The following is a 14,572-nucleotide window of genomic DNA, read 5'->3' as shown; positions in this document are numbered from 1 at the left end:
ATCACCCACAAACCAGTAGTTATTGAATAAAATGTATACGTTTATCAAGAATTTCAAAAGTTTCATCTTACTGTGGTGTGTCTCCACCTTAACTGAAACCCCTCACCTCCTATCTTAACACTCCTTAAGTCAGCGTGCAGTGACTAGCACAGTCGTGAAACAACAGCGACTTTATGATCCTCCTGCAACGATAACCGCAACTAACAAACAGTAAATACAGCATTTGCCATCTCTGTATATTCTTTATTTTGTCCACAGCCCTACTTTAAATCCGCTCAAAAGAATAAAATCATGTTTTCAATGAAGAGTCAATTTTGATAATCACACCAGTGCTCAACATTCACTCTCACCATTATAATGGCCCTGCTCCTCTGCAACAGCATAATGTGAAGGACAGGGACTACTACCCTGTACCACATCAAGCAGGATCTGTCTTTTTATTATCATATCATCTATCATTATATTTGTGACAAACATCTGAAAACAAACGCATTTACGTCGGGTCGGCATTTTAAAATCAACACATTCATGGGCGCCTCAAATGAGACCAAGTGCATCTTCTGTTCTATTCAAACAACATGGAGAGAAAAATGACAACTGCAACCGTCTGAATACAGCAAAGACACAGCAGATCGAGCTGTAATCTGATTGGCCCCAGTGTTCTTTTTCAAATAAACTAGTCACTTACTAACAATACTGACAATAAATATTACATTTGTAAGGAATTTTTATATTTCTAAGATTTTTTGAAGCTCAAGGAACAATTTTGAAGTGTGGCTTAGTAATAGTAAACAAGGGCTGACTTTAATGCGCACCTTGCTGGATCAGGAATTGTGAATGGATGTTGGAAATACACAATAATTGACCCCTCTGTGTAAACTGCGGCCGCTTTATGGTCCTTAACTTAGATCAATCATAGATCTGCCTCTGCATCACATTCAACGTTGTGCTAGGTATCAACTAGGGCCCACAGTCTTTACACAGGGTTTCACAGTTTTAACCCCTCTGCAATTCCCGTCAAACATCTAATTTTATTCTGACCCCGGTGCTGCTCTGATCAGCTGAAACAAAAACTGTGACTGATACTCACTCCTTCTCTGAGCAAAGAGCCAGAGGGTCTTTTTCAGCTTAGAGGATTGATGGTAGGGTATCGTAGCCAGACTCAGAGATCAGTCACCCGTGGATGGATGAGGCTGAGAACAGCTATGCTGTCTGGGAAAGATTATTGGCTCACGATCGCTGGCTCAGAACATACTCATCGATTTCAGAGGAGAAGAAGGGTTGCGAGAGGCCAGACTCCAACACTGAAATATCCATGGGACAATATGAGGACTTAATGGATAATGATGAGGACATAATGTTGGTGCTGTCTGTTTGTCAAGACTAAAAGAACATACAGTATGTGCCTGCTTCTATGTTTCGATAAATAACTCATCTGTTTGCAAAGTTGCTGGTGTTTTATTTCTAACACAAGAGGTGTGTCCTTGAAGTTAGGTCAAAATTTACTTTTTAAAGCTCCAGCATCAATGAATATTTGTGCAAAAGAAGAGTGTGAAAATTACACAAATGTCTGAATGTGTATCGTATTGGCTTCACGCTTGGCTTGTGTATTGTTAATGGCCCAGGTAAGTGCAGTGTTGAGTTTGGTACGATTTGGACATTCGATAAGTTCAATATTAATAAAATTGAATAAACAGGTGACAAGCACACTGTAGCAGCCAGTGGGGGAGTGTCTTGTTCTACTTGTTGTACATCCTCTGATAAACTACAGCAGTGGTTTGCAACTGGCTCAAACCACAGGTCAAATTCGCCGCCAGAATTTTATCATTTTATTTCACAATATCTGCCTGACTCAGACATTAACAGGTGTCATGGGTGCTGAACTCCATCATGGCATCAACATTTAAAATATGACTTCCTCTTTGGAAATTTCTCTTCAAAGTAGAATCACAACATTAATTTAATTTCTGATAATCTTCATATCGACCTGAATTACAGAGCTTTTTTTTTTGAAAAGTTATGAACCTGGTTTGTTAACAGACAAATACCTGCCATGTAATGTATACAAAAACCACCAGTTTAGTAAATAACAGTAATAAATCAAATTCAATTAGATTTGGAAAAAAAAAAACACTTACTATACAATCTTGACTGCAGATAAACTTGGTAGGATGAACACAAAGCTGTCTAACTTCACTCTGCTCCATAGACTGTTTATAAAAAGCTCTGCACTCAACGTCCAGCCCACAAACAATAAAAAGGGACAGTATATTGGGGAACTGTTTGAGGAGGACTCACTAATGACAAAGAATAATTCTGAAATAGCTCCGGAGCATTAACACAGGACAAGGGAATAGGCGCTGCGCTAGTAATAATTATGAATTCATCATTAAATTATTTAAACTCCAAAACAGTAATAGAAGTATTTGATTGTTGAGATCCAGCTCGCTTGGATTGGATCCGTGGTCCTGGATCTGAAGCTTTCACTGTGTGGTCAGAGCCAGAGGGAAGATAAATCGTCTGTGCTGATTCGACTCATCCTCATTAGTCTCATTTGCAGCGAGAGCGTGACACATTGGACATTAATTGGGAGTTAAAGAGACGTTTTTCAACTCATTTATGCAGCAAGTCTGTGCGTAAAATCACTCTATACGTGGCTTTAATAAACTCCTACTTAATTGATTCTGAAGCTGTAGTCTCGTTTCAGTTGCAGCCTCAGGTGTATGATCTCCAAACTTTTAATAAAACATTTGAATTTGTCACGATTTCTGCGTAAAAGCGCGTCACCTTCCCTCTCCCTTTCCCTCCTCTGTGCTATGGATCGTGTTTCATCCTGTGAATGAACAATAGTTGCACACACGTGAAACATCTTACACGTGTTTGATGTAAAGGTCTCCTCGGTGTGAGTGGTACAGTGGTGACGTCAGGAGCACAGAGCCGCGGGCAGCGCGCTCACAGGCGGAGGACAAGACAACCTGTGCCGGTGCGCGCCTCTCCAAACTTCACCAGCACTGTCCAGGAGCGCGGATTCAAAACAAAAACACCGAGAGAGGGCGACCATCGTCCGGGGGCGAGCGATGAATAACAAGTCCCTCAACACGAGTCAGCCGCGGGTCGGCGGTGGCTCCGGGACGGTGGATCATGAACTCGCCATCACCTCCACTTTCGGGACGCTTCTCTCCTTCGTCTATATAATCGGAGTGTCGGGGAACGTGTACACGCTGGTGGTGATGTGCCACTCGATCCGCTTCGCCACTTCCATGTACATCTCCATCATCAACCTGGCCCTGGCGGACCTGCTCTACCTCTCCACCATCCCTTTCGTGGTGTCCACGTACTTCCTCAAGGACTGGTACTTCGGGGACGTGGGCTGCCGCATCCTGCTCAGCCTGGACCTACTCACCATGCACGCCAGCATATTCACGCTCACGGTCATGTGCACTGAGCGCTACCTGGCCGTGATCAAGCCGCTGGACACGGTGAGGCGCTCCAAGAGTTACCGCAAGGCTCTGGCGTGGGGCGTGTGGCTGCTTTCTCTGGTGCTCACCGTGCCCATGATGGTCATGGTGACAGAGACCACCAAGAACACACCGGACGGGGGCATGAAGAGGATGTGCGCGCCGACCTGGGCGCCCCTGGCGTACAAGGTGTATGTGACGGTCCTGTTTGGCACCAGCATCATGGCACCGGGGCTCATCATCGGATACCTGTACGTCAAGTTGGCGCGCACTTACTTGGAGTCCCAGCGCAACTCTGTGATCAACAGGGGCAGCAAGCGCTCGCCCAAACAGAAGGTGCTGATCATGATCTTCACCATCGTGATGGTGTTCTGGGCGTGTTTCCTGCCCTTCTGGATCTGGCAGCTGCTGCCTCTGTACCACACCAAGCCGCTGAGCCTGGCCTCGCAGACCCACACCTGCATCAACTACCTGGTGGCGAGCCTCACATACTCCAACAGCTGCATCAACCCGTTCCTCTACACGCTGCTCACCAAAAACTACAGGGAGTACCTGAAGAACCGGCACCGGAGCTTTTACAGGTACACGTCCTCCTTCAAGCAGCGGCCGCCCAGCCTCTACTCGTGGGGGAAGTCTGCGTCCTCCAGCAACCAGTTTGAGTTACACTCCGAGACGCTGGCCATGGGGACATTGAAGTGACGTGTGAGTCAGGTGGAAGAGAGGAGGAAGCTTTAACAAGCAGCCATAGGTAAGTGTCGGTGATAACCTCTCCATTACGCACAGTTACACCGCGCGTAAACGTTCTCAGTTCTTTAGTCAGTGTGGATATTTTCAAACTTTCTGGTTAATAACTGGAGCTAAATGTATTGTTACCTAATCCACCCCTGACCGTTTCCATCCTGAGGCCCATTAACAGCGTTCACTGGATCTGAGGCCTGATCACACTGACCCAGTTAAACACAGACGTGATTTATAACGGAAGATATATGTTACATATAACTGAAGGGTGCTATAAAATGTACACTTTACAGCAGCTCCTAGTTGTTTTCGAAAGAAAACTGAGCATGGCTGGATTAACTTTCTTGGGGGCCTTGTAGAAAAAATGTGCAGCTTGGGCCCTACATTTTAATCAACCTTATTAAAGGTCCTAAAAAGAACTTTTCATTTTCGTTGATTTGGGGTGCCTCTGTTGACAAAGGTGTTTCCATTATCACCTGTCCTGCAAACCTTGGTCCAGAGAGAAAGTGCATGGAGGAGGTGTTTTGGAAGTAGTGAAAAAAGTTTTTTTCCCACTGCAAGACAGACCACACAACGTTGGCCCGTCCTCCATGTTTGTTTCTTCTTCTGAAGTCATGTTCAATCACGCAAGTCTTCCAGACTCCAGTTAAGAATGAGGCGGTAATGCACCTAAAAGTCGTTTTTTTAATCGCCATAAAATTAGAACAAGACGAAGAACAAGAAGAACAAGAACAAGAACAAGAACAAGAACAAGAAAAGAGTCAGTTTCTCTCCTGATCCAGCCGAGGGCGATCATTGTCTGTTTAACCTCTTATTAACTTAAGACCATAACGTTACATTGTTTTGCTTCAAAATGGAGGATACCAGCAAACAAAGCTGAAACAAAGCAGAACAATCATGACCCCAGAGCATCTGAGGAGCGACCTGTGGAAGCGTGTCAAAGATGTCCAAGTAACAATCATAGATGAGGCTGTTAGTCGTCTTCGTATCATGCGATTGGCACAGCACACAAGTGGAGCAGCTTCTAGTGTTCAATCTTGAGTGACATGTCAAACGAATAGCGTGACATGTCAAATACATTCAATCCAGAGTTTTGGGAAAACTGACAGCCCTCGTGTCTTCCTTTTATATCCAACAACTGTGTCTTTGCAGTTCAGTTATAATTTGATTGAATGTGATGTCACTGTGGATTGTGATTTGGTGTAAATCTCCAGCACATCCCTTTTTCTATCTTTGATACAACTCTAGCATCCAAAAAAATTGCAGATGGGAACTGTAAACCTTTTTTCTGCGCAAACACCATAAATAACATATTTATAGTTCACTTTAATATAAATACTAATAGATAATATTACCAGTAAATTCAAATCACTCAAAGACACTTTACAAATGTTAAGATGAATAGGAGCAAGCCGGTGAGGTCGGATGGGGCCTGATTATGGAGGGCTTTGTGTGTGAGGAGAAGGACTTTGTATTGGATGCCAGTGGAGATAGATGCCCCCCCCTCCAAAAAAAAACCATCTTGTGACCTCAGTTTAAAAGCAAGTGTTTAATTATTTTCATCTTTGTTACTGCCTTCAGATGGACACAACGTTGACAGATGGGAAATGTTGAAGTATCGTTCCAGAAGTTTAAAATTATCACATTTTGAGGAAAATGATCGTCAATGACCAGAGTGTGGATGGGATGCTCATTACAGACGTTTCATAGCTGTGTCGAGACTCTGAAACTCAGGTGTTTTCATGCTTAAGTTCTTCACGACGTACGTGTGAGCTGTGGGTACGATTCCTGGATGCCACTGAGAAGTCGAGTACCTTTTGCATGTCAGCAAACCATAACATGATTAAGAGGCAAAGTACAGTGGGTTTCATGTGATATAGACGCTGTCGTTGTGCTCGCGAGTCACGTCACGTTCATCATCACAAGCATGATTGGCTGGAGAAACATCACATGAGAAGAGAAATGGTCCATATTTTATGATAATTATCGTACATTTGCTGCTGAAATAATTAATGGTACACTTTTTTCCGTATAACTTACACCAAGATCATATTATATTCACATGTATGTATCTTATTGTGAAATTCACTCATTTATATTTACCTGAATATCATTAAATATTACTACGTATGATATTGTATACACACACACACACACACACACACATATAAATGTCTACCTTATCTACTGCAAGTGAACAAGCGAATTTCCCCGACGTTGGATCAATAAAGTTTTATCTTGTCACAACAAAGCAGCTTTATTTGACAACATTAACTCGGACGGCTTGTCTACCAACAGAAACTAGCCATGTGATGTCTCTTTTATTTTCAGGAATATAACAACATATATTGTTAATACATACTTGGAAATCAGAGGAATCAAAGTGTTTCCGGGGGAAAGTTTCACTGTACAAGATGTTATACAGAGCTTGAGGTAGATATTTTTGGAAGACATCTCATCTTTAGAATTGTTTCAAATGCATTGTGAAATCCCTGTTTATTAGTTTGTTGTACGGTACCGACTGTCAATCAGGGAAAGCACACATTTTCCCACGAGTTCCAAATAGCCTGTTCTGTGTAGAAGTTATTCTGTGATAATATGAATTGATAATATGCAGAAGTTTAATTCAAAATGATAAATACAATAGGTGCTGAGGTGGATCCTGCTTCTTCTTTGAGTTTTAAAGAGGGTGTGTGTCAAATCAAGTTCTAATATTTAAAACATTTTCCAAAAATACATGTTGGTAAATGGTTTGTGTTTCTATAGCACTTTACTGGTCTTGCTGACCACTCAAAGCCCTTTACATTACAGGTAATTGTCATTTACCCATTCACACACACATTCACACAGGGCATTATGGACAGCACAATCTGTGTTCAAGGACACATTTGCATTTATTAAATTATCACAAATTAAATGACAACGGCAACAAATTTGATTGGGGCCCACAGCTCCTCTGGGTCTCCTCCCTGAACCATTTGTCGAAACAGATTTCAGAGATGAAAGAGGATTTGCGGCATTCACCAGTTTTTCATATTCTGAATTTTCTCTGAGGTGCATGCAAATTTCAAAGCTGAACTCACTGGTGGGTCCAGACCTGTCATACAAGTCATGCACTGTAAGTTTGCCTTTTCTCTACAGGCCAATAAACCTTCAGTTTAACTTTACTGCAGCTAAAAAAATGTGTAAAAAACAACTAGACCTGTGTTATGAATTTTGTTGAGTTGTGTATTTATGCCAACCATAATGTTTAAAGGAATCTTTAAACCCGCGAAATCTGTGTTTTTGATCAAGGATATTGTCCTTTATATTTGGTCACATCTCCTTTGTGCATTCATCAGGGTTGTGATTGTCTGCCAGAGAGGAAAAAAGTCCTATGCCAGATCTTGGTTGTTTTATTTTAACTGGCTGAATGAGTGTAGTCATCACATGAGCATCAAGGCTCATTAATGCTCAACATTGGATACAAATATGGATACAGACAAAGAATGCTGGGAGCAGAGGTGCTGAGCATAGACTGTATATAAAGAGGTGCTGAATAGGCTGCAGCATCCCCTATTAACCAGGGGCAGAAAGTTTACTAAACAAACACATTATTATTATTATTTTATAATACGAATTCTCAAACTATCAGTGAAATTTCTTTGTAGATATGGATCTGATGCACTTATGTACAGAAAGGTATATATAAAGTCAAGCGCAACTTCTGGCGAATATAAACCTAATTTTGGTCAATATGCTGCTGGGATGGCCTCAGGCTATATGATAGACCTGGTTCTGCCCTGCCTGTGAGGTCTCACCTGCTGGGAGTCTATATAAGGTCATAATCAGTTTCAAGATGGCTGTCTCTCTCACTCCCTCCTGAAAGGCTGGAGTCTTTTGGGTTCTGTTCTGTTCTGCTTGTTTGTTGTCGTCAGAAACTCTCGACTCTGTGCTGCCCTCTATGGATGATGATATTGTTTCACAACCAAGCCAAGACAAACGAATACAGTCAAATCTGCTTTTGTACATAAAGGCAGCAAAAATCAGCCTTTACTGCGAATACTAACCATCAAAGTATTCACATTACTCTATGTCATATTTTACATAACCACACTTAACACTTGGTGAATCTGATTCAAATAAGCTAAATGAAAAAAAGTGAAGAGAGGTCTGGGATAATACTACGAAAATGATCTTGTTCCACTGCCAAGTTTCCCTAAAGTTCCAGTGCAAGCTTACCCCCTTTGCTGGTGTGCTAGAAGTTTGATTGGGACTGAATTTAGCTCAGAGGCGTTCTCTGGCCAGAAACATAAACAAAAAACCCACAGTCCATCGTCGGCAAATCACCTTCACTGAATTTGCATGCCTCCTCCCACAGAGGCAAACACACTCTGTCATTGTCGTACTCTCGGTGCAGAGAACACCCACAGCACAGACGGCAAACTTCCAACTAGGCTGTGGACGATCTGTATACGAGACTAAACTGTGTCCTGCTTACCTAAATGAGGATGATGTCACTGTTGAAAGATGGAGCTCCCTCAGTGACTCAACTCAGTGATTACTTTTGTTAGCATCCAAAAATACTTATCTTGAGGATGAAAAGGAGAGGGTGACAGTCCCGTCTGTTCAGGGTGTTACTTTTGGCAGGTATCTTAATGAGCTTAATACCTCATGTTTTATGGAGCGCTCATGACTCTTTAATTAAGATAGCTGCTAGCAGTGAAAGGAAGCTCTTCTACTTTAATCTGATTTAATAAAGTATCAGCTCGCACAGCCATCTGCTGTAAACATTCTGTGCCCTCTTTACATTCGCCAGACAGCGGTAGGAAAGCCAGCTGTGTGTATGCACATGGACATGGATGGTAATAAAGTGCTGCGCTCCTCTAACACACACAAACACAGAAGCAGGATGTCAAATGAAACAAACTCATACATAAAATGATTGCAACGAATCCCCTCGGTGCTTCACAAACACTGCTACAGCACAGATGTGGAAAATACTGCCTCTACTTTTCTCTTTCTTGCTTCTTAACATACCGTCTCACAAGTCTTTGCAGCATTTGCATTATGCAAGTGCCAGACACACTCTGGTCTATGTGGGACTTATCGACAATGGCTGAATGCATTCAAGATTCATGAGAAGCCCGGGGGGATTGGAAAGATTTCCTTCATGATCTGCTCCCCGTGTTCCTCTCAGCCCCCTGGTCTCTTACCTTCATCTCTTTAAAACCTGCCATTGTCCATCAATCCATAAGATGTCCCCTTACTTTTTCCTGTTTTCAGCAGGCTGTGTATAAAAATGGACGTAGACTCTGTTTCCAGAGAGTGAAGCCAATGCAGAGTAGCCTGAAATCTGAATTCTCTGGAATGACCAGCAGAGAGCGATTTGACTGGTTTTAGAAGAAGTCAGTTTTGAAAGAAGTCTATAAAGAAAATTACCCTTCATCTCGCTTGATTTAAGTTGCAAGTTTCAGATCTTCATTACAGCACGTTCAGTTTTAAACAATGGTCGCATTTAGAGTAAGCTAGATGGGGGGGGCGTGGATACTGTGTGAATGACAGCTAGTACCCTCCAATGGATGCATATCCCAGGTGTGTGTGTGCGTGCGGTGTCCTTGACCTCTCTGTCAGGCTCCACCCTTTGCTCTTCCAAAAATGGTTACTTGTGGTTTAAAAAATCCAACACGGCACTGGAAAAATGTCATCTCAACGTTTTTAAATGCCAGCTCACAAACCAATGGGTAACATCGCAGTCAGTTGCCCCTTGGTACAAGGTGCCTCATCCTCTCAGATTCCTATGGTCACTAGTTCTTTGTCTGTCTATCTGCTTGTGTCTCCTCATGTGTCCCAGCTTTTTGCCCCTAAACTTGAAATTTAGGACTTAAACAAATACATGATAATGTCTCCCACCTTGTGAAAAAGTTATATACATCTTTCTTTGGGGAAAAACTACTATTTCACAAAGAAAACAAAAACGTTTATTTACATTTTTGCCATGACTAAGATCTCAAATTGTTATATTTACACACTGAGATTGAACCATCCTCCATGGCTCCAGTCAAGTGGTTCACAGCTGTGTGACTGCTTATTATGGCATAAACCTTCAATGGTTTAATTAAATAGGGATTAGTGCAGACAGCAGCATCTGACTCCTCACTTGTGGACAGTGATATGTAATTGACCAGTTGGCACAAGCCAATTACAATTGCAGGGGTAATCAGCCACCCAACTAATAAAACAGCTCATATCATGATGAGAGTGAGACAACATGGCAGATTTTTTTTTCTGATTATCTCCATAATTAATCAGAATGCAGGGATGGAGTAAGATAAGGGTGACATGGACATGGTACCTTATTGGGGGGGCGAGACGGAGTAGAAAAAACCCTGCATGGGTTCATACTCTTAAAGATATAGATCACTCAATAATGAAAATTCACTCATTATTAACTCACCCCTATGCCAATGTAAGTGTTGGTTAAGTGTTTGAGACATCAAAAACACTTTGGAGTCTCAGGGGTAAACAGCGTTAATGCATTTTTAGCTCCTCCAAATGTTTGGATCTCAATAACCTCCCAAACAGACAACACTTGAAACATGATTCAAGTCAAATCAGGACTGCGATCATTGACCTTATGAACCAGGTTTTCTAACATGGACACTATGTCATGAATAGTTTTTATCTAGCTTTATATGAATCTACATCTTTTTGTAATTTGTTTGCTATTTATTGCTGTATTTTACTTTATTGCCCTTTAAATTTCCGTCCTAGGGACCGACAATCTAAATAAGCTGAGTGGGTAATGGCTGCTTCAATGGTTATGAAGTTTATGGCCCTTGTTGAATAAATAAATAAAGTATAATAATGGATGTATATTCTTCAGCTCACCAAAAATGTGTCTTTAAAAACTCCTTGAGCTCTCCTTCAACTTTAATTTAGTATGTCAATGGGACACGACTGATGTCCCAGGAATCGAATGATGGAAGTCCAGGTCAAGAAAATATTTCCATGGGGCCACAAAGCCACAAATCAGCCCAGTGAATTACTTTTCTAGTCTGACTGAAATCACAGACTACTCTGGGGGGGAATCGAACTAACAATCTTTGAATCCCTGGGAGAAGGCTTTTACGTAGAATTTCACAGATTACTCCATTGAGTAATGTGTATTCTTGTCAGTTTTCATTCACGATTTAATGCATAAAGCCGGACTATGGGGGGACTCAAACCCACAACCTTTGAATTATTTGTCTTATTGTCAAAAAAGTCCATTGCACTATCTATTGCACCAGAGATCCTTACTTCTACTTAGTATGTCTCTTTGAATAGTGTGTGCACATTGTATAACATGTGTGTTTATCTGAACATTATTCTGGATATTGAAATGCTGCAAATACAGAGACAATAAATATCTAGTCCTAATTAAATGAATCCAATTAATCTAAAGAGACCGACTCTGGAGGGACTCGAACCCACAACCTTTGAATTACTCGCCTGATTATTGTCTAGAACTCCAATGCACTATCTATTGCACCAGAGATCCTTACTTCTACTTAGTATGTCTCTTTGTATCGTGTGTGCACATTGTATAACGTGTGTTTATCTGAACATTAGTGTGGATATTGAAATGCTGCAAATGTAGAGACATTTAATATCTAGTCCTAATTAAATGAATCCATATAATCTAAAGAGACCGACTCTGGAGGGACTCGAACCCTCAACCTTTGAATTACTTGTCTGATTATTGTCTAGAAGTCCAATGCGCTATCCATTGCGCCACAGAGCCTCATAACAACCTTGAGTGAGTCTGTTCGGAGAGTTTGGACACATTATATAACATGTCTGTGTACTGACGACTGACGGATTGGTCATCCTGGCAGTTTTCATGGTCTCTAATGCTTGAATATAATGGGGAAATATCTTAAAGAGTGTGAATTACTTCTTCAGTGTGACTGAAATAGTAGAAACTGAAAATTGGACAGTTTAAGCTCACAGTGACCTGATGTAGGGACTCGAACCCTCAACCTTTGAATTAGTTACCTGATTATTGTCTAGAAGTCCAATGCGCTATCCATTGCACCACAGAGCCACATATCACCCTAGCAAATTATTTTTTAGAGTGAATGAAATCACAGAAACTGAAAGTTGGATAGTTTAAGCTCAGACTCACCTAATGTATAAAATTTACTCTGGTGGGAATCAAACCCACAACCTTTGAATCCCTGGGAGAAGGCTGTTCTGTAGAATTTCACACATTAGTCCATTGAGTAATATGTGGTATTGATAATACACAGTGAAGACCATGTACACACCCAGTCTTGTCAGTTTTCATTCACGATTTCACGTATAAAGCCGGACTCTGGTTGCACTCAAACCCACAACCTTTGAATTACTTGTTTTATTGTCAAAAAAGTCCAATGCACTATCTATTGCAAATGAGATCCTTACTTCTACTAAGTATGTCTCTTTGTATCGTGTGTGCACATTGTATAACATGTGTGTTTATCTGAACATTAATCTGGATATTGAAATGCTGCAAATGCAGAGACAATTAATATCTAGTCCTAATTAAATAATCCAATTAATCTAAAGAGACCGACTCTGGAGGGTTTATTGTCTAGAAGTCCAATGCGCTATCCATTGCGCCACAGAGCCTCATATCAAGCTTGAGTGAGTCTGTTCGGAGAGTTTGGACACATAATATAACATGTCTGTGTACTGACGACTGACGGATTGGTCATCCTGGCAGATTTCATGGTCTCTAATGCTTGAGTATAATGGGGAAATAACTTAAAGAGTGTGAATTACTTCTTCAGTGTGACTGAAATCACAGAAACTGAAAATTGGACAGTTTAAGCTCACAGTGACCTGATGTATAAAATTGACTCTGGTCGGAATCAAACACAACCTTTGAATCCCTGTGAGGAGGCTATTGTGTAGATTTTCACATGTCACTCCATTGAGTAATATGTGGCATTGATAAAACAGTGAAGAACATGTACACACTCAATCTTGTCAGTTTTCATTCACGGTTTAATATATAAAGCCGGACTCTGGGGGGACTCAAACCCACAACCTTTGAATTACTTGCCTGATTATTGTCTAGAAGTCCAATGCACTATCTATTGCACCAGAGGTCCTTACTTCTACTTAGTATGTCTCTTTATATCATGTGTGCACATTGTATAACATGTGTGTTTATCTGAACATTAGTGTGGATATTGAAACGCTGCAAATGTAGAGACATTCAATATCTAGTCCTAATTAAATGAATCCATATAATCTAGAGAGACCGACTCTGGAGGGACTCGAACCCTCAACCTTTGAATTACTTGTCTGATTATTGTCTAGAAGTCCAATGCGCTATCCATTGCGCCACAGAGCCTCATAACAACCTTGAGTGAGTCTGTTCGGAGAGTTTGGACACATTATATAACATGTCTGTGTAATGACGACTGACGGATTGGTCATCCTGGCAGTTTTCATGGTCTCTAATGCTTGAGTATAATGGGGAAATATCTTAAAGAGTGTGAATTACTTCTTCAGTGTGACTGAAATAGCAGAAACTGAAAATTGGACAGTTTAAGCTCACAGTGACCTGATGTAGGGACTCGAACCCTCAACCTTTGAATTAGTTGCCTGATTATTGTCTAGAAGTCCAATGCACTATCCATTGCACCACAGAGCCACATATCACCCTAGCAAATTATTTTTTAGAGTGAATGAAATCACAGAAACTGAAAGTTGGATAGTTTAAGCTCAGACTCACCTAATGTATAAAATGTACTCTGGTGGGAATCAAACCCACAACCTTTGAATCCCTGGGAGAAGGCTGTTCTGTAGAATTTCACACATTAGTCCATTGAGTAATATGTGGTATTGATAATACACAGTGAAGACCATGTACACACCCAGTCTTGTCAGTTTTCATTCACGATTTCACGTATAAAGCCGGACTCTGGTTGCACTCAAACCCACAACCTTTGAATTACTTGTTTTATTGTCAAAAAAGTCCAATGCACTATCTATTGCAAATGAGATCCTTACTTCTACTAAGAATGTCTCTTTGTATCGTGCGTGCACATTGTATAACATGTGTGTTTATCTGAACATTAATCTGGATATTGAAATGCTGCAAATGCAGAGACAATTAATATCTAGTCCTAATTAAATAATCCAATTAATCTAAAGAGACCGACTCTGGAGGGTTTATTGTCTAGAAGTCCAATAAGCTATCCATTGCGCCACAGAGCCTCATATCAAGCTTGAGTGAGTCTGTTCGGAGAGTTTGGACACATAATATAACATGTCTGTGTACTGACGACTGACGGATTGGTTATCCTGGCAGATTTCATGGTCTCTAATGCTTGAGTATAATGGGGAAATAACTTAAAGAG

At 41.1% G+C, this 14,572-nt stretch overlaps 1 protein-coding gene and 2 non-coding genes across 3 annotated transcripts; 1 reads left to right on the top strand and 2 right to left on the bottom strand.

Annotated features, from left to right (window-relative positions):
- The first annotated feature begins 3,077 nt into the window (after positions 1-3,077).
- Positions 3,078-4,163, top strand: LOC133931659 (urotensin-2 receptor). The gene has a single exon (XM_062378590.1). The coding sequence runs from the start codon at positions 3,078-3,080 to the stop codon at positions 4,155-4,157; it is 1,080 nt and encodes a 359-aa protein (XP_062234574.1). The 3' UTR covers positions 4,158-4,163.
- A 7,706-nt stretch (positions 4,164-11,869) lies between these two features.
- trnar-ucu (transfer RNA arginine (anticodon UCU)) lies at positions 11,870-11,961 on the bottom strand. The gene is given in 2 exon segments: positions 11,870-11,905; positions 11,925-11,961. It is a non-coding gene; the product is annotated as a tRNA-Arg (tRNA).
- A 1,507-nt stretch (positions 11,962-13,468) lies between these two features.
- trnar-ucu (transfer RNA arginine (anticodon UCU)) lies at positions 13,469-13,560 on the bottom strand. The gene is given in 2 exon segments: positions 13,469-13,504; positions 13,524-13,560. It is a non-coding gene; the product is annotated as a tRNA-Arg (tRNA).
- Positions 13,561-14,572: the final 1,012 nt, after the last annotated feature.

This window comes from Platichthys flesus, chromosome 20, assembly GCF_949316205.1.
Source record: "Platichthys flesus chromosome 20, fPlaFle2.1, whole genome shotgun sequence".
Taxonomy (NCBI): Eukaryota; Metazoa; Chordata; class Actinopteri; order Pleuronectiformes; family Pleuronectidae; genus Platichthys; species Platichthys flesus.
The sequence above is the reverse complement of the archived record's forward strand: the minus strand, read 5'-3'. Positions and strand labels throughout refer to the sequence as shown.

Excerpts from the sequence above, each read along its gene's own strand:
- LOC133931659 (XM_062378590.1), top strand. The coding sequence starts at position 3,078 with ATGAATAACAAGTCCCTCAACACGAGTCAGCCGCGGGTCGGCGGTGGC.